This window comes from Camellia sinensis, chromosome 1 (assembly GCF_055761805.1).
Source record: "Camellia sinensis isolate YWXY chromosome 1, ASM5576180v1, whole genome shotgun sequence".
Taxonomy (NCBI): Eukaryota; Viridiplantae; Streptophyta; class Magnoliopsida; order Ericales; family Theaceae; genus Camellia; species Camellia sinensis.
The window spans coordinates 3,960,390-3,985,119 of NC_138961.1; the positions used below are offsets into that span (position 1 = coordinate 3,960,390).

The 24,730-nt window shown below is 34.2% G+C and overlaps 1 protein-coding gene across 28 annotated transcripts; it reads right to left on the reverse strand.

Annotated features, from left to right (window-relative positions):
- Positions 1-4,508: 4,508 nt before the first annotated feature.
- LOC145791022 (uncharacterized) lies at positions 4,509-24,187 on the reverse strand. Of its 28 annotated transcripts, none has more exons than XM_082870741.1 (8): positions 24,057-24,187; positions 23,060-23,148; positions 22,535-22,567; positions 22,227-22,276; positions 21,590-21,668; positions 18,373-18,402; positions 16,256-16,380; positions 4,509-4,715 (listed from the first exon to the last, which is right to left on the reverse strand). In XM_082870741.1, exons 2-8 carry the CDS (start codon positions 23,082-23,084, stop codon positions 4,653-4,655), a joined length of 405 nt encoding a protein of 134 aa, XP_082726867.1. In that variant the 5' UTR covers positions 23,085-23,148; positions 24,057-24,187; the 3' UTR covers positions 4,509-4,652. The 28 variants fall into 28 exon arrangements, with proteins under 28 accessions (XP_082726867.1, XP_082726798.1, XP_082726762.1 ...); XM_082870672.1 differs by having other exon boundaries at positions 22,227-22,342; XM_082870636.1 differs by having other exon boundaries at positions 18,373-18,465; positions 22,227-22,342.
- Positions 24,188-24,730: the final 543 nt, after the last annotated feature.

Genomic DNA, 24,730 nt, shown 5'->3' on the forward strand with positions numbered 1-24,730 from the left:
CACCATCTTGTGCAAATTTTTTTGTACACCTACTTGACCATCACTTCAATACTGACAGTGGCTTGTACTTGGCCTGTGTAAAGCAGAGTTTTATATATATATATATATATATATATATATATATATTTGTAAATAGTAATAATTTTTTATTTTTTTAGTAACTTTTTGACTTTTTATATTTTTTAGTATATGTCAAACCAGGCCTTACTATGTAGTCCTATGTCTTTCTAATCGCAATATATTTTTGATAGACCAATAGATCCACAATTTTTAAAGTTTTATATCCAGAGGTCTCTTTTTTATTTCTTATTTTTTAAATGACTGTATTACTCTTTGATTTAATATATATATATATATGTGTGTGTGTGTGTGTGTGTGTGAAAAATCAAATTTTAGATTGTGGATCTCGCCTATGTGAGGTTGTCTGCGATCTCGATCTCTCTCTGTGAGGTCAATCTCTTTATGTTGTGAGGTCAATCTGAACTGTTATGTACAAGCGATCTCTGCGTACGCACTGTGTGTGTGTATGTGTGTGTGTGTGTGTGTGTGTGTCTCTTTCTCTCTCTCTCTGTCTATCTCTCGATACATATATGTATGTATATATATAGATAAGCAAATTCGCATGATCTCTGGTTCGTGTTCGTCAATGTTGTTATAGTTCTTTATTTTGTAATAAATTTTGTTTGTTTGATATTGATTTTATGATTTTTGTATGTGATATAATATAATGATTTTGATTTTTTTTATTTTGTTTGTTGTATAGTGTAATGTATTTTGAATTTGTAAATTGGAATTGTGAATTCTGAAGTTTTGATACTGATATATTATAACTATATAATTTTCTAGTTTGGATTCTATGATCAATTGTTTACTGGTTTGTGATTTGTAATATGGAAGGGTGTTTCATGTTAATGTGTAAATACAGTAAGTCTTGTGCTCTTATTAAGATTAGTAAGGGATGTAGTTATCATGAAGTTATTGAGAAAATATGTGTGAAGTTCAAGGAGTTGAGTGTTGGTAACTTTTGTTTGTTTTTCTCTATTTCTGGATATTCGAATTGTATTGTTGAATGTAATGATGATTTGGGAAATATGATGTCAATGGTAGCTTCTAGTGGTTCTCATGTTGTTGTTGTTATTATGGGTAATAGGAGAATTGTGAAGGTTGATGATAATTCTTCTAGGATTGATTTTGTAATTTGTGTGAGTCTTTGGTTAACGATTGTAATGATTTTGGTGGTTTGTTGTCTGCTAGTTGGAAGGGGATTATACACAATGTTGGTCAAGAATTTGACGGTAGAGTACCGACGTTCCGTATTGCGTTGGCTAAGTATGCAGTTGAGTGTGGTTTTGCAGTGAATTATTTGAAAAATAATGCAACAAGAGTAATTGTTGAATGTATGATGAAGTCGACTACGAGTTATAAATGGTTTGTGCATGGAAGGGTGTTGATGAATTCCGACATTTTTTTTATTATGAAGTTGGATAATGTGCATACTTGTGGGGTTGTTGCTTGTAGATCTTGTAGCAAAATGTTTGGTTCTAGACTTGTCTCTGATATTGTGCATAATGATATTAGTAATAATCCGTTGACTCATCCTTTCAAAATTTAAAAAAAGTTGAAAAAACAATATGGTATAGATGTTTTCTGATCGAATTGCATGGTTAGGAGTTGATAAGGCAAGAGGTGGCTATTTGGTGATTTTGCATCTTCTTTTGACCAACTTCAATGGTACCTTGAGACGAGTATAAGAACGAATCCCGGAAGTATGTTTGAATTAGATGTGATGAAAGTAGTGGGTGTTTACGGAGGTTGTTTATGGCATTTCATGGATGTTTGTATGGACTTTAATTTTGTCGTCCGTTATTGTTTGTTGATAATGCATTCTTGAAAGGGCGTTATAAGGGGCATTTGCTTGTAGCAATGGTAATCAAGGTATATATTTATTTGAGGTAAATTACACTGATACCTCATAAGGTTTATGTTTATTACAGTTCCCCCCTCATCTTTTGGAAATTACATCTCCCTCCCTGAGGTTTAAAGTTTCATTACAGATTCTTCCCTCAGCAATTTAATTTGTTTAAATACCAATTTTGCCCTCACTGGGTAAATTACATTGACGCCCCTCACATTTTAGAAATTACAATCCTCTCATTAAGGTTTAAGGTAGAATTACCAATTGCCCCCTCGGTTAGTATTAGTTAGAAAAAAAATTCATTGAAAAAAAAAATTAATTGGGAAAAAAAATTATTTGAAAAAAAATTGTTAGTAAAATTTTTAAATTTTTGTTTAAAAAGTAATGTAAACTTATTTTTTGAATTTACGTTTTTTCCTCAAATTTACAAACTGAGACAACAATTTATAAACCAAAAAAATTATCAAACAAGTTTTTATGACAGTTTTTAAAATTTTAGTAAATATAAATTGAAAACTGAAAACGAAATGGTTACCAAACAGGCCTTCGATGGTAACAATGTCGCAAAATTAACAAATAATTAAATAAGTTACTAACGTAAGAAATGATCTATCAAAGATTCTTAGGTTATGTATGGTTTGATTTTTAGAATTTTTTTTTTAAATTAAAAATTAATTTGGTTAAGAAATAAAAAATAAAAAATAATTATCATTTAAGGGTAAAAAAAATTATCATTTTAACTTTTGGGCAAGTTATATACACACGTATAGTTGCTTCAATTTAATTTGTAAAAAATTATTTATAATCACTCGAAAGATAAAAATTATATAAAAATGATAATTATTATTTTTTTCTTAACCAAAATTATATTTAAAAAAATCCAACTATCTTCCCAAACACAAAAATTTTAGCTTGCTAAAATACTCAAAAAACTAAAATAACCTACTAAAATAGCAACTTCCCAAACACCCACTAGTTTTCGACTCATGTATGCACGGGTTTTATTTTAAATTTTAATTTTAAAAAAATGTTGAGATTTGTATATAGACAAATGTATAAAAATACGTTTAATGTATGAATTTCTAATTTTTTTTGTATATTATTTGATTTTTAACGAACGTATAATGAACCGTCATTAGCAAGACTCTTAATTTTATCAAAGATTGTGTTTTAAAATTAGTTTTGTGTAAATATGTATGAATAATTGGTTACAATATTAATAAATAAGAAATTATGAAACTTCATATAATAGTTGCACATAAAAATATAAAAGTACATATAAATTAAAATTAAAAATTTGTTCATAAAAAGTATCAACAAATAAAACTTATACAAAAGTTTAAAATATATATATACATTTTTTTTTTTTCTAACTAAAAAAAGAGAAAATTCCAATAAGAACTTCATACACTAATTAGTATACTAATTGTTATATATAACATTACTCATATTATATTGCTAACCCTCTTTGTTATATTAACTCAACACATTTTTTTATGTTGAAATTGTTTTAAACACTACATTTATTTTCAATCATTAGATTGGTGCTTTTGACTCCTTTGACATGTTAAAATGCATTATAATCATTTCAATCATAAGAGGTTGTAGTTGAAGAGAGTGGATTGGACTGATTAAGGGTTAAAAATCCTTTATCCTTTCTATGGACAAAAAATATATTTTACATTTTTTAATATTTAGTACAATGTAAAATAAAAATCAAAGAAAAATATTTTTTTATGATCAATAGAATAAAAATATTTTTCGAATTAAAATTTTACTATTATAATCACATTTTCCCACCACTAACACCTCCACAATCACACCACCACCACCACAGCAACAATCACCAACTCCGTCGCCATCGCCACACCACCAACTTCACTTTCACCTTTGTCCCACCGCAACAAACATAAAAATTATAAATTTACGGCCATATTATGAGCATATAAAGATTTTGAGGGTTTTAGAATTTGCATTGCCACCCCCACATCACCACACTTTCACCACCCTCACCCACTTCCTCCACCCCTTTCCCACCGCCTCCATTTCTTTCTCTCCTATTCCAGTGCGTCCCCTCCATCACAGCCTCCCTTGTGAGTCACCATCTCTCCAACCATCACCACTTTTCTTTCTCTAACAAAATTTCCTAAACCCTCCCCAAAAAACAAATAATATAAAAATAAAAAAATAAAAATGCATCTATGGTTGTGCATAGTTGACTATTCAACATTGTAAAAATTAATTGAGCTCTGCCAACAAGTGTGTAACATATCCAGGATGAATTCTGAAGATTATTACAGGGTTAGGCTGTTGGGCATGCAACATATTTTTACATACACAAAAACAACCTGTCCAATCTCAGCTAACCGGAAGCTTATTGCAAGCAACATTTATCTATCTGCTTAACCATAACACGATATTTTAAATTACAAAGCATTTCACAAGACATGAAATATAATGGCAAACATCTCTCACATGCACACCCTAATTTAGCCAGAGCAAGAAAATTTTGGCTCATTCCAGTTCCTTTAGATATAAATCACACAAATTATATAAATATTAATATATCACACCAAACTCTAACTAGCAAACCTACTTAAAATGAAGCATTGGTTGAACTGGATAATTACTCCATCCATAGATACAATAGTCTCCGATCAGATGCATAATTTATAGATTTCAGTGTGGTTCAAACATTCATGAAGTAGTTGCGAACAACATCACAACATTTAGTAGCCTATTTAAATTGGGGACAATTGTTGCGCATGAATTCACACATCATTTCTTTCTCGCTAAGGCACTGCGTGATTGAAGAAAAGGAAAAACAAATGTTATAACTCTGGACAACCTCATGATTATGTAACACTAACAACTTGTTTAGTAAAAACACAATCGATAATTTAAATAATTAGTCCATGTTATTCATTCTCAAGTAGAAAAAGCAAGAAACGGTTATTTATATCACGTGTACAAATATCTACAAGCTCCTAAAATAAACACAATTTACCTTCTTGTACATCTCATAAGATATTCTGCAGTATCGAGGGTCCTTTTCCCTTTCATGCCACAAGTAATCTATAGGACGGTCAAAACCTGCAGCAGTTGCCTTTTTCTGGAGAGATTCCTTATATTCTGCATTAAAAAGCAAGATCCAACACAATTCAACCATGTATATAACAAATTTTCTTGGGTTAAATTACAAATATACCACTGAGGTCTATCAAAAGTACAAATTTTCTCATAATTTGACAAATTTCAAATATCCCCTGTCAACGATTGTCTCTTAAATTAATAGAATTAATAGATAATGTAAATTACCTAATTACCCTCCAATACCTAAATAAATTTACCCTAATACCTACACATCCTTCCTCCATTATGCAAACCCATGTCCATCCTCATCCACTCTCCTTTGCCACCCCCACCCCTTCGCATGCTTCACCGACACCCTTTTGCAGCCATGGACAAGAAGAGCTGGAACAATTGCCCTCTATATTAGCTTCTCTCTCAACTTGTCCTCAATCCCCCTTTGTTACTTTTCATTTTCTCCCACTTTATCACACCACCATCCACAATTGGCTTAACACATACTATTTTCTCATGAGATGAAGTTGTTGGAACCTAAATGGCACAGACACAGATGCACCAACATTCCAATTTTCCAAAAATGTAGAACGCGACATTTTTTAAAAACGTTAAAATTTTACATTTTTTACAAATTTATTATGTGTCATATACAGTGTTTTAAAAGGCGCGCGTAAATGCGAGGCAAAATGAGGCGCACCCTTGCGCTTCAAACTGGTCAAGGCGAGGCGCAGGCACGGATTTTTTTTTCGAGGCGTGATGCGTGGCCTTCATGGGCTTTACTTATTTTTTTATTCCAACTGTTGATTAAGTGCTTTTCATTTCTTGTTTGAACTGCAAACTAGAAGCTTAGTTGTTTTGAACTTTATGTGGATGATCTTGAAACTTTAGGTTTTTGGTGCATAAGAATGTAATACTTTATATCTTTTGTTGGATATTATATTTCTAATTTTTAGAAGATTGAATGTTATGTTTATCAATCATTTGTAATGGTGAAGCTTGCTTTGTTATTTTTGGAATTCTATATATATTTGTTATGTTGAAAAATTTGCCAATTTAATAATTTTGCTTTTGTTCTGCTATTGCGCCTCACCTTGGTGAGGCACACACCTCGCCTCGCACCTCACACTTAGGCTATAGAAGACCTTATCACCTCGGTGCGCATAGAGCCTTTTAAAACACCGGTCATATATACAAATAATTTATTCAAAGAATTAAAAAAATATAACATAACTCTAATTATAATTAAAAAAAAAAAACAATACATTTCATAGTTTGAATATCAAGATATCATTCACATGAGAATTATATAATAACGAATGCAGAACACTGTTATATAAAGGGGTTCATCACGTAGGACTTGAAGAAGCAATGCAATAAACGTCACCAAAAGTGTTTGCATTGTGTTGGTTAAATGTCTGATATTATAAATGTAATTTTTAATTAAAACAAGATGAAGTGTCAGACACACTTTTAGGAGTATCCAAAGCGTCTCGGTGTTAGACAAAACACGCTTGTTGGTGACTAGTTTGGTGTGGGTTTGAGCAAGAAGTGAGTGCATTTTGGCAATGAGGTTAAAGATGCACACCAAGAACACGCTTCAGTCAATGGTAGACGCAAAAATCTCGTTTAGGGGGGCCAAATTATATATACAGTAAAAAATTGACTACGAAATTTATTCTATTAAATTCTTACCAAAGTTTAGTATTGTTTCATTTGGCTCTTCTAGGAAAGTGGTTGTGGCGGTTTGGGATAGAAAGGGAGCAGTTGTGGAGAAAAGTGGTGGAGGCTAAATATGGGTTAGGATGGGGGGGATTGGAGTACAGGGGAGGTGAAGCAATCACACGGGCAGAGTTAATAAAAGGGATTTGGTTAGGTCAGGAGGAATTTTGGAAGAGGGTTTGTTTTAAAGAAGGGATGGGGGATCGACTTCGGTTTTGGAGGGATCAATGGTGTGGAGAGTTGGCCTTGGAGGTAAGGTTCTCATTTTTCGCATTGCGGTTGACTGGGAGGCAACGGTGGCCTCCTGTGTACAAGTGCAAGGGTTGGAGGTGGTGTGGAATGTCAGATTGCGACGTGATGTGTAGGATTGGGAGCTGGACCAGCTGCTGGATTTGTTGGGCTTTTTGTATGGCCTTCGGTTTGGGAGGGTTGGAGAGGATTGTTTGAGTTAGGATGGCCCGAAGACCAAAGGGGTTTTTTCGGTGTATTCTTTCTATCATATGCTTACGGGAGGGGCTAGGGTGCCATTCCCATGGAAGAGTGTTTGGGTGGCAGGTTGTCTGTCCAAGGTTGCTTTCTTTGTGTAGACATCATTGTTTGATAAGTGAACTAGTGTTGCATGTGTTGAGGGGCTGAGGAAACAGTGGATCATTTGCTTGTATATTGCCTAGTTGCTTCACGTCTTTGGATGTTTATTGTCATTATTTTTTGTTTGGTTTGGGTCAACCAGTGTCGGTGTTGGCGGTTTTACAAAGTTGGGCTGGGGGTAGGGTTGGGAGGCGGCATCGGAAAGCATAGAAGTTGGCTGGACATTGTTTGATGTGGTTGATTTAGTTGGAGTGAAATAGATGGGTTTTTATGGGAGAGATACGTTCGGTGGCATGGTTGGAACAACGTTTGTTCACTGTGTTGCATAGCTGGATATCATTATCAATTGATCCGAATGTGCTATCTTTGTTGACTTCGTAGAGGATTTGATTCAGTAGTTGTTTTGATGCTCTTGTGGAGCTGTTTTGTGTTGCTCATGTATATGTGTTTGGTTGGCTAGTCTTTTAGTTGGTTTTGTATTATTTGCATCATCTTCATGTTTTTTCAATAAAGTTTGCTTATTTATCAAAAAAAATACTTCTAAGAATAAGAATTGAACATTATTATTATATTCGCAAAAAAAAAAAAAAAATTCAAACAATAAATACTTGACATTTATGAAACAAAAAGTATGTACAAAATAAAAAAATAAAAATAATAACATATATTAAATACTTTATCACAATGATCATAGCCATATTGGTCGTAGTAGCTAACACCAACTTGAGTCATCAAATACCAATTTGGTCATAACTAAAGTCACTACAATAAGTCGTAACTAAAATCACTTTTACACATAATCAAACATAATAATGAGACTTAACCAATTTTTATTTAATACTTTGTTAGCCTCACTAAGACAATGGCCTATAACTAAAAACCATGATGACTCGTAACCAACACCAATTTAGACCATAATTAGCATATGGTATACACCACGTGTATTGCATCATAACCCTAACTAAAGCAAATTGAGATTTTTGAGGGGCCAACTGTTTACCAGTTATAAAACCAAGAGCAAATATGACATATTTTACAATAATTTTAAAATGTTTGAAGAGGCTTGGAAGATACTTGCCAAAAGTTCGATACATTGTCTCACAAGGATGTAGCCTCACTGGTGTTTGCAATTTGCAATCATTAACAGAGTTGTATATGAATTTATATGGAAGTATATAATAATGAAAATAAAATGAAAAAGTCATTTCTTTTCCTAATAGGGTGTGGTTGAGGGAGGCAGAGATGAAGAAAGGAAGAGAATAGGAAAGACAGAGAGAGAAAGGGGCAAAGTGTTTAGGTATGTCAAACACTAAAATTGCTAACATCATCTACTTTTGCAAGTTGACCTAAAGGTTGCCTAACAAAGAATTGTCATGTGATTTGAAACATCGAGAGGCAGTATTTATTTTCTAGAACCTCAAGGGGTATATTTATAACTTTCAAAACATTTTCTAAATAAAAATAAAATGAATAAACATAAATCAACACCACTATAGAAGTTTGAAAGCTTTAATTGGAAAATGAAATAAACAGTAACAAGAAATCAAAATGTTAAACTTACCCTTTAGATGTTGTTCCCATCTTTAAGCACCTAAGATTGGAGGGGGGGGGAGAACCCGTAAATAACTGAAATATGACATCTATAAAGATCAACAAGGTAAAATTAAGCTACTTGTGCCATCAAACAAATGTTGATGACTTAGAGCATGAGAAATACAGCATACGGTGTTAACATTAATATTCTTACACTTAACCACTTAATCTCAGACAAATATTCTTACATCAGACAGATAGAAGTACATGACACACACAAAATGCACAATTATCACACAATTTCACTTAACCACTTAATTAGCATTCTTAATCACAAATTAGTAACTAATCACGGAGTGGGGTTATTACAATTAGCAAGGCTATATGAGGTGCGTTGGTACTCCAATCGTCGGATTGTTCAACCGGAGGCGCATAAAACAATTCGTAATCGTTCTTTAATTCCTAACTCAAGTCCCTTGCCTATTAAAATACTTAGTCCCGCTAAACTCCAGGATAGAAGAAGCAAAGGTTTATGTTTCAATTGTAAAGAAAAGTTCAGCCCGGGACATCAGTGTAAAAAATTATTTCTCATTGAAAGGAGTTGGTCAGATGAGGAGGATGATGATGTAGACATGAAGGTGATAGAACTTAAGGAAAATAAAGAAACTCTACGAATTTCACTTCATGCAATCTATGGTGCACGAGCTCCACAAACCATGAAGGTGCGAGGTCGGATCGGCCAACATCAAATAACACTTTTGATTGATTCAGGAAGTACTCATAATTTTTTGAATAGTAAGGTTGCCCGTAAGCTTGGTGTTTCACCTAACTCCGCGGGAAGATTTGAAGTTGTCATTGCTAACGGAGAAAAGAATAGCAGCGCTGGCCGTTGTAAGGAAATTTTCACAATTATTCAAGGTGATCGTAGTACACCAGATTACTTATTGCTTCCATTAAAAGGGTGTGATGTTGTTCTTGGTGCCCAATGGTTGAGTACGTTGGGACTTATTATCTAGGATTTCTCTAAGCTGCAAATGAAGTTTTGTCATGAGGGAAAAGAGGTGGTTTTTACTGGCTTAGCTGCTCCAAAAAACAAGGTCGTGAGTGAGAAGGAAATCACCAAAGAATTTAGAAAAAAGAAGACAGGAGCTCTGTTGCAGATTTGTTTTCTCTCAACGCAGACCACACAAGGTAACCTCTCAACACAATTGGATTTGGAATTAAATACACTAAAGTTGCAGCAAATTTTGAGCTTTTATCAAGATGTGTTCAAGGAGCCCCATTGATTGCCTCCTCCTAGGACCCATGACCACAAAATTCCTTTGAAGCAAGGAAGTGAAGCAGTTAGCATGAGACCATATAGATACCCTCATTATCAAAAAAATGAGAATGAAAAATTGGTGGCTAATATGCTAAACTCTGGGGTGATCTGACTAAGTCAAAGTCTTTACTCTTTCCCAGTATTGTTGGAGGCTCTATGTTGATTATAGAGGCTTGAACCAGATTACCATTAAAGATAAATTCCCTGTACCAATTATCGATGAATTGTTAGATGAACTCCATGGGGCAAAATTTTTTATCAAATTGGATCTAAGATCTGATTAACACCAAATAAGGGTGTATCCTAAAGACATCACTAAGACAGCATTTCGAACACATCAAGGACATTATGAGTTCCTCGTAATGCCCTTTGGCCTAACCAACGGCCCCTCTACCTATCAATCCTTGATGAATGAGATATTCAAGATCTACCTCCATAAGTTCATCCTTGTATTTTTTGATAATATTCTAATTTACAGTAAATCATGGGATGAGCACATGAAGCATCTTGATATTACTTTAAATATTTCGAAAACTAACCAGTTATTTGTGAAAAAAGAGAAATGCACATTTGCTCAACAGGAAGTCAAATACTTGGGCCATGTAATAACCACTAAAGGTGTTGCGGCGAACTCTGAAAAAATTGTTGCTATAATGGCCTAAGCCAAAAACGGTTAAGGCATTAAGGGGTTTCCTTGGATTGACCGGGTATTACAGGAAGTTTATTGAAAACTGGCAGGATTGCTAGACCCCTAACTTAGATGTTAAAAAAAGGGTGTTTTGAATGGAATTCCTTGACAAAAAAATCCTTCGAAGAACTAAAACAAGCAATGACCCGAGTGCTTGCGTTGGCCCTTCTAGATTTCAACCATCCATTTACAGTCGAATGTGATGCATCGAGATCTGGTATTAGAGGGGTTCTCATGCAAAACAAGAGACCCATTGCATTTTTCAACTGTGCTTTGCAAGGTAAAAAATTACTTTCATTTACCTATGAAAAAGAGATGTTGGCACTAATTCTTGCAGTGCAAAAGTGGAGGCCATATTTATAGGAAATGAAGTTCATTGTTTGAACAGATCAGCGTAGTCTCAAGCATTTATGGGAACAAAGGATCACCACTGTAGTACAAGAGAAGTGGTTGGTGAAATTGATGGGGTTTGACTTCACCATCGAATATAAAAAGGGGAATGAGAATTGTGTGGCTGATGCACTTTTACGTAGAGACGAGGTAGGCCAATTACTTGCTTTGTCGGCGCTGATCCCTACATGGATGGAGTCAATAAAAAAAGAGGTCGGTAACCACCCTAGCGTGCAACGATTAGTTAAGCCATGCCAACAAGGAGAAGCTATTGGGCCATGGGACTACAAAGAAGGTATCCTTTACTTCAAGAATAAGATTTATTTAGCAGTTGATTCTACTTTGATTCCTCTTATTGTTAAGGAGATGCATTCTAGTACTCATGAAGGGTATCACAATACTTTGCAAAGAATAAGGTCAGTTTTTTATTGGCAAGGCATGAGAAATTTTCTATGAGAGTATATCACAAGTTGTGAAACTTGCCATAGGCACAAAGGAGAGAATCTCAAGCCTGCTGGATTCTTACAACCACTTCCAATTCCTACGCAAGTGTGGACAAATATATCAATGGACTTTGTGGAAGGTCTGCCTAACTCAAAGGGGAAGTGTGTTATTTTTGTAGTAGTTGATCGGCTCTCCAAATTTGCACACTTATTCCTCTCTCTCATCCATACTCTACTGCCTCAATAGCTCAGGTTTTTTTTCAACAAATCTTTAAATTGTATGGCATGCCTAAAAGCATCGTATGTGATAGAGATGCCACTTTCACTAGCATTTTTGGAGAGAGCTTTTTAACTTGCAGGGAACCAACTTCAACTTTAGTTCCGCAAACTGACAGGCAAACCGAAGTGGTCAATCGAACAATCGAGATGTATCTTCGTTGTTTCACAAGTCATAGGCCGAAAGAGTGGGTTCGCTGGATTCCTTGGGCTGAGTACTGTTACAACACCAGCACACATTCTCCTACCAAGCGAACCCCTTATAAGATCGTGTTTGGCAAACCTCCACCCACACTTCTATCATATGTTCCAGGCACTTCACAAGTAGAGGCTGTGAATCAAGAGTTGCGAGATAAAGAGCCAGTTATCAAGGAGTTACTAGACCGATTGAATGAGGCTCAACAGCGAATGAAGGAGTTCTATGATGCTCACAGAACTGACAGAAGTTTCAATGTTGGAGATTTTGTATATCTCGAGTTGCAACCATATAGGCAAGTGTCCTTAGCCCTTCGAAGAAATCTCAAGCTATCGCCCAAATATTATGGACCCTTTGAAATTCTTGATAAAATTAAACCAGTGGCATACAAGCTCAAACTACCAGAAAACTCAAGGCTTCATCTGGTGTCCCATGTCTCTTTGCTGAAAAAGAAGGTGAGGATGAATGTAGAAACTTTGGATTCTCTTCCCATCATTCCTGAAGAGAGTAATACAATTGTCCCTTTGCAGAAAGCCATCCTCAATCAGCGAAAGAAGAAAAACAGAGAAGAAGTTTTGGTTCATTGGCAAGGATTGTCACCTTCCGACGCCACATGGGAAAATTTAGCTGAGTTCTGTTTGCGAGCAAGACTTTAGTTGCAATAAATTAGTTGAATAAGTCTTTACTTGACATTAGGAGAATTTAAATTTCATATTCATGTTTATCAGATTTTCTGTTAGGTTATTCCTATTTTGTTGGGTTGTTCCAAGTTTAGTGAGATAGTGGGTTTGTTCCTATTTTAGTGTGATATTGGATGTTGACCTTTAGCAGATTAGTTCACTTTATTCCTATTTATTGTACTGATCCCAGTTGGAAATAATCATCCAGAATTTTATTCCACACTTGTGTGATACCCATTTTCTTTTTGATTTCCCTGTTCCTAACTCTCTTCCAGCAACTCTGTTTTTCTTTGTCTTTCCTTCCTAGCAAAAATAGGTAAACAGAAGAACAAGAACACCAGCTCTGCTACAGCCGCACATAACAGTATATTCATGTTGATAATTTTGGGCCTTCGACATGTAATCAGTCAATGAATTCTCTTTGTGGGTGAACTGAAGATATATTTTTAGAGTGAGAGGCAAAGATTTTGGAGAGAAATAAATGGTTGTGGGATGGGTTTGGTGATTGGGGTGGCGGGGGAGGACGGATGGTACCATGGGTGAAATTTGGCCTAAAATAATATTTGGAACCATGTCACATAAAATTTAATCAAAACAAATTCATGACATTACCTATCCAACTTGGACCCTTGACAATCATACTGGTAGTATTGTTATATGAGACTTTAATACTACAACTTACGCTGTATTTGGTTGGAGGATTTGAGAAGAGATTTGGAAAGGAAAAGGGAAAAGTTAGTGTCAGGCAGTAAATTGTGTGTCAAAAAAAAATCCTGTGACACTTTGTAATAAGACAGCAGACTTCTTTTTAAAAATTTATACAATTTAAAAAGCAACTATTAATATGACAATTTGGAAATCAAGACTTGTAAACAATCAAATAAGAAAATTACAGATAAGAATTCTCGACAAAGAGCCAGATGAATAGATGCATAGTTAATAAAGATGTAATAGTTTAATTAATATGAAAATGAAGAGTGCAATAGCTTAATTCATGTGAAGATGAAAAGCTGCAAATCAACCACGGCAAGAGAATGAGATACTGCCAAAAAAATAAATAAATAAAATAAAAGGACACATAACTTGGAGAAGACACATGACAGATTGTTACATGGACACGTAGCAACATTTGAAAGTTTCTAGCAAAAAGGCTAGTTTCATCGGCAAAGTTTTTTATTTGCACTTTTTGGGCTTAAAAAAAAAATAAAAATAAAATTGGTTAAAATAATTAATAAGACAAAATATCACATCAAACCTATAATCATTTTATTTTTTCTCTCACAAACATCACATCCAACTATAAAAAAATCAAACTATTTTCTCAAATACAAATTTTAGCCTCCTAAAATAATCAAAAACTAAAATAGTCTACTAAAATAGCAACTTCCCAAACACCTACTAGTTTTTGACTCATGTATGCAAGGGTTTTATTTTAAATTTTAATTTTTAAAAAATGTTAATAGTTGTATATAGAACAAATGTATAAAAATACATTCAATGTATGAATTTCTAATTTTTTTTATATGTTATTTGATTTTAACGAACGTCTAATGAACCATCATTAGCAAGACTGTTAAGTATATCAGATTGTGTTTTAAAATTAGTTTGTGTAAATATGTATGAATAATTGGTTACAATATTAATAAATAAGAAATTATGAAACTTCATATAATAGTTGCACATAAAAATATAAAAGTACATATAAATTAAAATTAAAATTTTGTTCTCAAAAAGTATCAACAAATAAAACTTATACAAAAGTTTAAAAAAAAAAAATTCTAACTAAAAAGAGAGAAAGTTCCAATAAGGACTTGGTACATTAATTAATACACTATTTAGTACATATAACATTATTCATATTATATTGCTAACCCTCTTCGTTATATTAATTCAACACATTTTTTTATATGATATTGGTGAAATTGTTTTAAACACTACATTTATTTTCAATCATTAGATTGGTGCTTTTGACTCCTTAGACATGTTAAAATGCATTATAATCATTTCAATCATAAGAGGTTGTAGTTGAAGAGAATGGATTGGACTGATTAAGGGTTAAAAATCATTTCTATGGACAAAAAACATATTTTACATTTTTTAATATTTAGTACAATGTAAAATAAAAATCGATGAAAAATATTTTTTATGATCAATAGAATAAAAATATTTTTCGAATTAAAATTTTACTATTATAATCACATTTTTCCACCACTAACACCTCCACAATCACACCACCACCACCACAGCCACAATCACCATCTCCGTCGCCATCACCATACCACCAACTTCACTTTCACCTTTGTCCCGCTGCAACAAACATAAAAATTATAAATTTACGATCCATATTATGAGCATATAAAGATTTTGTGTGTATTTAGAATTTGCATTGCCACCCCCACATCACCACACTTTCACCGCCCTCACCCACTTCCTCCACCCCTTTCCTACCGCCTCCATTTCTTTCTCTACTATTCCAGTGCATCCCCTCCATCACAGCCTCCCTTGTGAGTCACCATCTCTCCAACCATCACCACTTTTCTTTCTCTAACAAAATTTCCTAAACCCTCCCCAAAAAACAAATAATATAAAAATATAAAAATAAAAATGCATCTATGGTTGTGCATAGTTGACTATTCAACATTGTAAAACTTAATTGAGCTCTGCCAACAAGTGTGTAACATATCCAGGATGAATTCTGAAGATTATTAAAGGGTTAGGCTGCCAGGCATGCAACATATTTTTACATACACAAAAACAACTTGTCCAACCTCATCTAACCGGAAGCTTATTGCAAGCAACATTTATCTGTTTGCTGAACCATAACACAATATTTTAAATTACAAAGCATTTCACAAGACATGAAATATAATTGCAGACATCTCTCACTTGCACACCCTAATTTAGCCAGAGCAAGAAAATTTTGGCTCATTCCAGTTCCTTTAGATATAAATCACACAAATTATATAAATATTAATATATCACACCAAACTCTTAACTAGCAAAACTACATAAAATGAAGCATTGGTTGAACTGGATAATTACTCCATCCATAGATACAATAGTCTCCGATCAGATGCATAATTTATAGATTTCAGTGTGGTTCAGACATTCATGAAGTAGTTGTGAACAACATCACAACATTTAGTAGCCTATTTAAATTGGGGACAATTGTTGCGCATGAATTCACAAATCGTATCTTTCTCCCTAAGGCACTGCATGATTGAAGAAAAGGAAAAACAAATGTTATAACTCTGGACAACCTCACGATTATGTAACACTAACAACTTGTTTAGTAAAAACACAATCGATAATTTAAATAATTAGTCCATGTTATTCATTCTCAAGTAGAAAAAGCAAGAAACGGTTATTTATATCACATGTACAAATATCTACAAGCTCCTAAAATAAACACAATTTACCTTCTTGTACTTCTCATAAGATATTCTGCAGTATCGAGGGTTCTTTTCCCTTTCATGCCACACGTAATCTATAGGACGGTCAAAACCTGCAGCAGTTGCCTTTTTCTGGAGAGATTCCTCATATTCTGCATTAAAAAGCAAGATCCAACACAATTCAACCATGTATATAACAAATTGTTTTGGGTTAAATTACAAATATACCACTGAGGTTTATCAAAAGTACAAATTTTCTCATAATTTGACAAATTTCAAATATCCCCCGTCAACGATTGTCTCTTAAATTAATAGAATTAATAGATAATGTAAATTACCTAATTACCCTCCAATATCTAAATAAATTTACCCTAATAACTACACCTCCTTCCTCCATTATGCAAACCCGTGTCCACCCTCATCCACTCTCCTTTGCCACCCCCACCCCTTCGCATGCTCAACCAACACCCTTTTGCAGCCATGGACAAGAAAAGCTAGAACAATTGCCCTCTATATTAGCTTCTCTCTCAACTTGTCCTCAATCCCCCTTTGTTCCTTTTCATTTTCTCCCACTTTATCATACCACCATCCACTATTGGCTTAACACATATTATTTTCTCATGAGATGATGTTGGAACCTAAGTAGCACAAACACAGATGTGCCAACATTCCAATTTTCCAAAAATGTAGAACACGACATTTTTGAAAAACGTTTAAATTTTATATTTTTCACAAATTTATTATGTGTCATATACAGTGTTTTAAAAGGCGCGCGTAAGCGCGAGGCACAACGAGGCGCACCCTTGCGCTTCAAACTGGTCAAGGCAAGGCGCAGGCACGGGTTTTTTTCCGAGGCGTGAGGCGTGGCCTTTATGGGCTTTACTTATTTTTTTATTCCAACTGTTGATTAAGTGCTTTTAATTTCTTGTTTGAACTACAAACTAGAAGCTTAGTTGTTTTGAACTTTATGTGGATGATCTTAAAACTTTAGGTTTTTTGTGCATAAGAATGTGATACTTTATATCTTATGTGGAGCTAGACCAGCTACCGGATTTGTTGGGCTTTTTGTATGGCCTTCGGTTTGGGGGGGTTGGAGAGGATTGTTTGAGTTGGGATGGCCCGAAGACCAAAGGGGTTTTTTCGGTGTCTTCCTTCTATCATATGCTTACAGGAGGGGCTGGGGTGCTTAAATAAAATGATGTGACTTAAATAGGATAGTGACTTTTTGACTTTTTGGCTTTTTTTTAAGATGCCAAACTTAGGCTAAATACTTTATCACACCGATCATAGCCATATTGGTCGTAGCTAACACCAACTTGAGTCATCGAATACCAATTTGGTCATAACCGAAGTCACTACAATAAGTCATAACTAAAACCACTTTTACACATAATCAAACATAATAATGAGACTTAACCAATTTTTATTTAATAATTTGTTAGCGTCACTAAGACAATGGCCTATAACTAAAAACCATGACGACTCGTAACCAACACCAATTTAGACCATAATTAGCATATGGTATACACCACGTGTATTGCATCATAACCCTAACTAAAGCAAATTGAGATTTTTGAGGGGCCAACTCTTTACAAGTTATAAAACCAAGAGCAAATATGGCATATTTTACAAGAATTTTAAAATGTTTGAAGGGGCTTGGAAGATACTTGCCAAAAGTTCGATACATTGTCTCACAAGGATGTAGCCTTACTGGTGTTCGCAATTTGCAATCATTAACAGAGTTGTATATGAATTTATATGAGAGTATATAATAATGAAAATAAAATGAAAAAGTCATTTGTTTTCCTTAAAGGGTGTGGTTGAGGGAGGAAGAGAGGGAGAATAGGAAAGACAAAGAGAGAAAGGAGCAAAGTGTTTAGGTATGTTGAAAAATAAAATTGCTAACATCATCTACTTTTGCTAGTTGACCTAAAGGTTGACTAACAAAGAATTGTCACGTGATTTGAAACATCGAGGGGCAGTATTTATTTTCTAGAACCTCCAGGGGTGTATTTATAACTTTCAAAACATTTTCCAAATAAAAATAAAATGAATAAACATAAATCAACACCACTATAGAAGTTTGAAAGCTTTAATTGGAAAATGAAATACACAGTAGCAAGAAATCAAAATGTCAAACTTACCCTTTCGACGTTGTTCCCATCTTTGAGCACCTAAGATTGCATACATGATGCATGAGGGGGGGAAAAAAACCGTAAATAACTGAAATATGACATCTATAAAGATCAACAAGGTAAAATTAGGCTGCTTGTGCCATCAAACAAATGTTGATGACTTCGAGCATGAGAAATCCAATTACAGCATACGGTGTTAACATTAATACAAACAAGCTTTTCCAAACCACCCAAAAAAAAAAAAAAAAACCCAATCAACCCAAACCAATATATATATTAAACAAAAGCCTCTAGCTGGCCACTCCTTGTCAAAATTATTGCAAGCTTCTATCTGTAAGAATTTCCAATGACAAGCTTCTAACTGAGATTTCTCGTTGGCTTATTGGAGATGGAACTTAAACTCACTTTTGGATAAGTCATTAATAGAATCTGCTACAGTGACTCATCTTTGCTTTCCTAAAAACTTAAAAGACTTTCAGATTTGAGGCCAATCAATCTTTGTAACTTTAGTTACAAGGTGATCATGAAGATCCTATCCAACAGACTAAGTTGACTTCTTCCTATCATAATCTCAACCACCACTCCCTCGTACCACTAATTCAAAACACACACACACAAAAAAAAATATATATATATTAACTAACTTACTTTAAATGTACAAGTAACCTCAAGGAAGTTGGTAGGAGAATGGTTATGGACCTGTGATGACGAGTGCACCCCTGCAGCCGCCTTAAAGACAAGTTTGGCAATAGACTGAGATCACAATTCCTAATGAACATATCAAAATCCTTCATCCTTCAAGTAACTTATCCCCACTAATCTTCTTTGAAACTACCGTAATATTAAACTTAAAGTCACCACCGACCCACCAACTGGGAGAACACAACACACAAAGAGCAACTAACTCCTCCTAGAAGAAAGCTATTAAGCTAGGATTGTTCGGGCTGCAAACACTGGTAAACCCCACTCTCTCCTAAATCTTTCCCCCCTCCTCGTCATGGTTGCTAGATTCCCCTTCCGTAAGTCCAAAGTAACTAACGGCAGCATTAGAATTGCAGCCATCAACTAGTATAAGATCCTTACAAGGAAAAAGAATATCATCTCAAGCCGCAATGCAAGCATCTCTCAGAGGATTGGAAGGTGTTAGAGATTCAGTATCAAAAATGGAAAGCAATAATGCCCCTTCAAAGCCAAGTACTCATATGATCATTCATACCCATTTGATTCGCATACATTAAGATCCATTTCAACGGTGAAAACACCATTACCATTTGTTCCCTCGTTTCCTTTTTGTATCAATCCTAATGAATGATTTTCACCTTGTTCTTGATCAAGAAGCATTGTTGAATAAAATCACTGTATCAAAGTTGGACTCTTACAACGCTGAGATCGAGTCTTTATTGTGATCATCGCCATCCAAAGACTCATCTAAGAAGTCATCAGATTCACCATAATCCCCAAATTTTGCCAATGTTTGACAACCACCAAAATATCCTTCATCAACGTCTTCCCCAAGAATTGATTGAATACCCCCGCCATCATCACAAAAATCCTCTTCATCAAGATCATCCTTCATAAAGCCTTCATGCATAACCATCAACATCTCTTTGCAACTTTTCACTAACCAGATCACCAAGCTTGAGCCATCTTTCCTGTTAAGCAACTGACGATTTCCTATTGGAGAAACACCATCAAGAAGTGTCACTTCCGACTGATCAAACCATATTGATCGAATAAAAAAGGACCATCAATAACCTTTATAACTCATAAGAAGCGTTACCCCACCTTGTCAATGGTTTAAAAGGCCAAAGTTTGCATGATTGCATGATGTCTCCACAAATATAGTTATTTTTATTTAATTAATGTAGCACACCTCTCCCCCCACCCCCAAGCCGGCAGTTTTCTTTCCATTCAAAATGTTTTGTTTATAACAAAATTACAAATTCCTAACATTATTAGCTTCAATGATTGGAGTTGATGATGTTAGAAATGAATAGACTAAGATAGTTTGGATATGTACAACGAAGTTGGTAGAGGCAACACTAAGATAGTGCAATAGGATTACTGCTAGTGGAAATGCTATGGGGAGTGGAAGACCTAGATTGACATGTGATACAATGGTGAAGAAGGATATGAATTTACTTAAGCATATGGCCCACGTAGCCGACCCCAATTGATTGGGACAAAAGGTTTCGTTTGGTTGATTTGGTTAAGTACGAAATGAGTTTCAACCTAAATCCGGATACAAAATTCCCATACACTATAAATCAATAATAATTGGCCCACATTTTTCAGCATGCATTCTCTATTGAATTACCAGAAAACCACCTAACAAGTTAGCATTAATCATAGCTTTATAAATTGGGATTCATGTCTAGTTTCCAAACCTAATCATTTCAGCCCACCATAGGTTTCTCATTTTTACTTTCTCCCTTCTTAATATTACACTGTTGTATCCATTCATCAAAAATACACCATGTTGTCTCCTCTTTGTTTCTTTATCTTTCTTTAGAAAGTAAACTTATTTAATCACAACCCAAATAGCTTGCATTACATGTTTTCTAAACTTTAAGATCCAACTTTCACCAGTCCTAATCCTGAGATTCCTTTTACCACTAATCCATCACCGCCCCCATGAGAAACCTTAATAAAGTTCATAATTGAAATTTATGCGAGCCGCTTTTTTGATAAGCAATAGTAACTATAATTTCAAAGCAAAAGCAGTCTACACTGTACAAGAACTCAAAGCAAACAAGTTTATTAACTACATTGCCTCCCAAGAAAATCAAAAATAAAATGAATCCAATAAATACAGTAAATTGGAAGGCCTACAACCATCTAATGACATCCCAAAAAAATAGTGATCAGCCGAATACGGACATGATTTTGTCAACACGTGCTACTCCCAAGAACAATCCCCAAAAAAACAAAACCTTAGAACATGGTATTTTGCGTTTTAATGGATCAAAAGTCATATTACAATAGATAAAGACACCTTAAAATACAATCCTATACAACGATTGAACCTTCTTAGCTTTCCTTTTAGAATTGGTATGGAACTCTTGGTTTGTATGAAATACAGTATAGCGTTTCTTGCATAATTAAAATGCAGAACCATCTTACAAGCACAAAGAAATCATCATTTTATTTTTTAATATTCAATGGCAAAAGTGGCACCTCACAGGAAACAATAAAGTTTATAGATATGCATACAAACCCCACTTACGTTCAACACAAGATGCCTTCGTTTTGCGAATTTTTTCACAGCGTTTGGCATCGTAACTGGTTGGAGTTGTGCTATTGCACTGCATAATAGAGAAAGGAAAAAATATTAGTACAACCACTGTACTTAAAAAGAAAATTGAAAAGGAAAACATAAAAGCTCTCCAAACACTCTTTTAGATAAAACTAAAATCTTTGCATTAGGAAAATTAAATCTTTGGATTTAAGCCATAAACCTATGACTCATCCAGGTGCAGGACAGAGAAAGGGAGAAGAACTCAAAGTCCGCCACAGCGTTTTACTCTCAAATAATATTCTTAAAACTGAATATTACAATGTCAAAACCCTAATATTTATATAACCAAAGTCTTATATTCTAATTAGGAAACCTAACCAATTAATATTCCTAGCTAACTTTATTCAATTAAATCCAAGTAAAAAATAATAACACAACTACCAATTACAATTATGGGACCAAAAAGACTTTGGACCCGTGGACTTCAACATTGGCTTCCAAATCCAATAATTGCCATCTAACCAATCAAGGGTTGCGCCACCACATCTTCAACTAAGAAAAGAGCCAACAACTACTATATCACGAATAACCATTCCCAATGACATTGAACTGTGAAAAATTGTACCTCTTCATATTCTTTGTCTACATTGTCACATGGATCTAGCTCCACCATTCCTGGAAAATTTGTCAAGTTCTTGCTTAGAGCTGATAAACTCAATATGACTGCAACATTTCTAGTAACTACAAAGACAGAGAACACAGGGGTAAAGGTAAACACGTAAACAAGACATCATAACCGTAAAATAAAACGGAAGAAAGCTAGAGAAGTTGCTGAAAGCCGATCGCCACTGCCCTTAGAAATGAAAAGCAGGGAAGTCACTAGGAGCGATCGAGCAACTTCGTTTAGTATGAGAAAAATGGTTCACACTAAACTCTTTGAACCAGAAGAAGCTGAAGAAGATTTTCCTGCAAAAGACAAGAACAAAAAATTTGAGAAGAAAAACATGGAAAGACAATATCAAAAACAATTAACCCATAACATGAATTAGTTAAACTAAACCATAAAAACATCAATTTGCAACGTAGGTTGAGCTTGTAAAAAACTTAGAAGTTCAACAAAGAACCTTTATTAAAATATATCCACAAAAACAGACTGAGAAAGAAATGTCAATGCTGAAAGTAAAACTAGTGATAAATGAAGCATAAAAAGTAACTAAGAATATTTGTTTTTAATTTTTGGTTTCCAACATGCTGCAAGTTGTACACAGATGCCATGTACCTTTTGTGAGAAGATCAAAAAGACACTGAAATTTAAAAAAACCTCTACCATTTTGAGCAAATGGTTTCAGATAACAAAAAGCACAAACAGATCGAAATAGGCAAAAAAAATATAATTAAATTATGTTTAAAGCGAGATAGAAAAAGAGAGAGAGATGGCAAAAGGAAACAGATACTGACCTCCACCACGAAAAAAACGAAACATGACTCCTTATCAACAGGAAGCAAGGTTGTAAAAAATTGAATTGTTGTTTTGGGATTCTACCAGCCTAGATAGGATCATCAAATCAAGAATCGTAAGATCCTAGAAGAAATAAAATATGTATAACAATTTTTATATGATTAATGAATACTATCAAAATTCAGAGAGAATGCAATTGAATAATAAAAAATAAATTAATTAAAACTATCTTTGAAAAAACAAAATTAATCAGATAAACATTCACAAATTGACCTAAACAAACTTGAAGATTTGTGAATTATAAATGTCGGTATGAGGAGATTCATTTGTTTGCCATGTTCACTAACACTAACATTAAGCAATATGTGGTGTCCCTAAATCCGTATCCATTTTTTTTTTTTTTTTAATTTTTTTACAGTTTCTAGGCAAATCCCCTTATTTGACAATTAGGAGAATATGCGAAGAACAACCGTACCCAGTCCAGGTGGCGTGAGATTGGCCAAAGCAAAGAGCACACAAACAAGGCTGACAGGAAGGAAGGAAATTGATAATTGAATGAAGGCAAATAATTGAAGGATTAAACATTTGAAATTATAACAAACTATCAGTCTACAACAGCACAGCACATTCTTTCTCAGTTAATAGAATTGATTTAAAATGCTAATTCCATAACAACGACTCTCAGAGAAATAGACAACCTAATTCATAAGCATTGTAAATCACAACCATAACTCATTCTTCAGTAGAGGGCCAAAATTAATCATTAACAAGAAAAATAAGACCAACAAAAAAATACAGAAATTGTAATTCTATTGTTAAGAAGAGGCGGAGAAGATTGGCCTGGATCTCAAACCTAAAGGGGAAAAACCGGGAAAACAAAAATGCTGAACACGAAGAAAAAGCTATCAGCCCTAGCCCGAAAACAAAAAAACCCCCAAAAATAAGCAGCGACGTGAAGAAGAAGAAGAAGAAAAAGAAGAAGAAGAAGAGAGGTACATGAGGAGCGGAGGGTTGAATGGAAGATGTTCTTTCTTTCTCGTGTTGCTGCGATACATATACTGCCCATTTTATATTCCCCAAAAATATCCCGCTACACTTCTATTTTAGGTTTGTTACACTTCTAGGCTATAGGAACATTAGGATCGTTTGGATGTCCTAAATAAATTTTTTATTTTTATTTTTTAGATTAAAAAGTAGAAGAAAAAAATATGATTATTTAAGATAATTTTTTGACTTTTTATAAAAAAAATATGTATTAAAATATTATATAAAATAATAAAATTACCATTTTACAGCTACTATAATGAATTGCTTCCTCACTTTGATTGTTCAGGAAGCCAGACAGTGGGCAAGAAACAAGTATAGGAGCAGATTACCTACAATCCGAGATTGGACTAGACGTTGTTGTTCAACCCGTGGGGGCCACCATGGGTCTCGTTTTGATAATCGGAACTATTCAATATGTAGAAATTGTCAAGTATTATATGCTTGTAAAAAATCATGTTGGTCGGATATGATAGCTATCTGATCAGATTAGTTTTTTGTCAATCGTTAATTTCTTCACCGTCAATTTTTTTTGACAAAACTGATTTGATCATATAGCTATCGATATCCGATCAACGTATTTTTTACAAGCATATAATACTCTACGAGTTCTACACATTTAACGG

Excerpts from the sequence above, each read along its gene's own strand:
- LOC145791022 (XM_082870593.1), bottom strand. The coding sequence starts at position 23,084 with ATGTTTCGTTTTTTTCGTGGTGGAG. Across the intron at positions 22,343-22,534 it reads AGCTTCTTCTGGTTCAAAGA|TTACTAGAAATGTTGCAGTC; the intron begins GTTTAGTGTGAA and ends CTGTCTTTGTAG. Across the intron at positions 20,038-21,589 it reads GAAGGCATCTTGTGTTGAAC|GAAATCGTCAGTTGCTTAAC; the intron begins GTAAGTGGGGTT and ends TTTCTCCAATAG.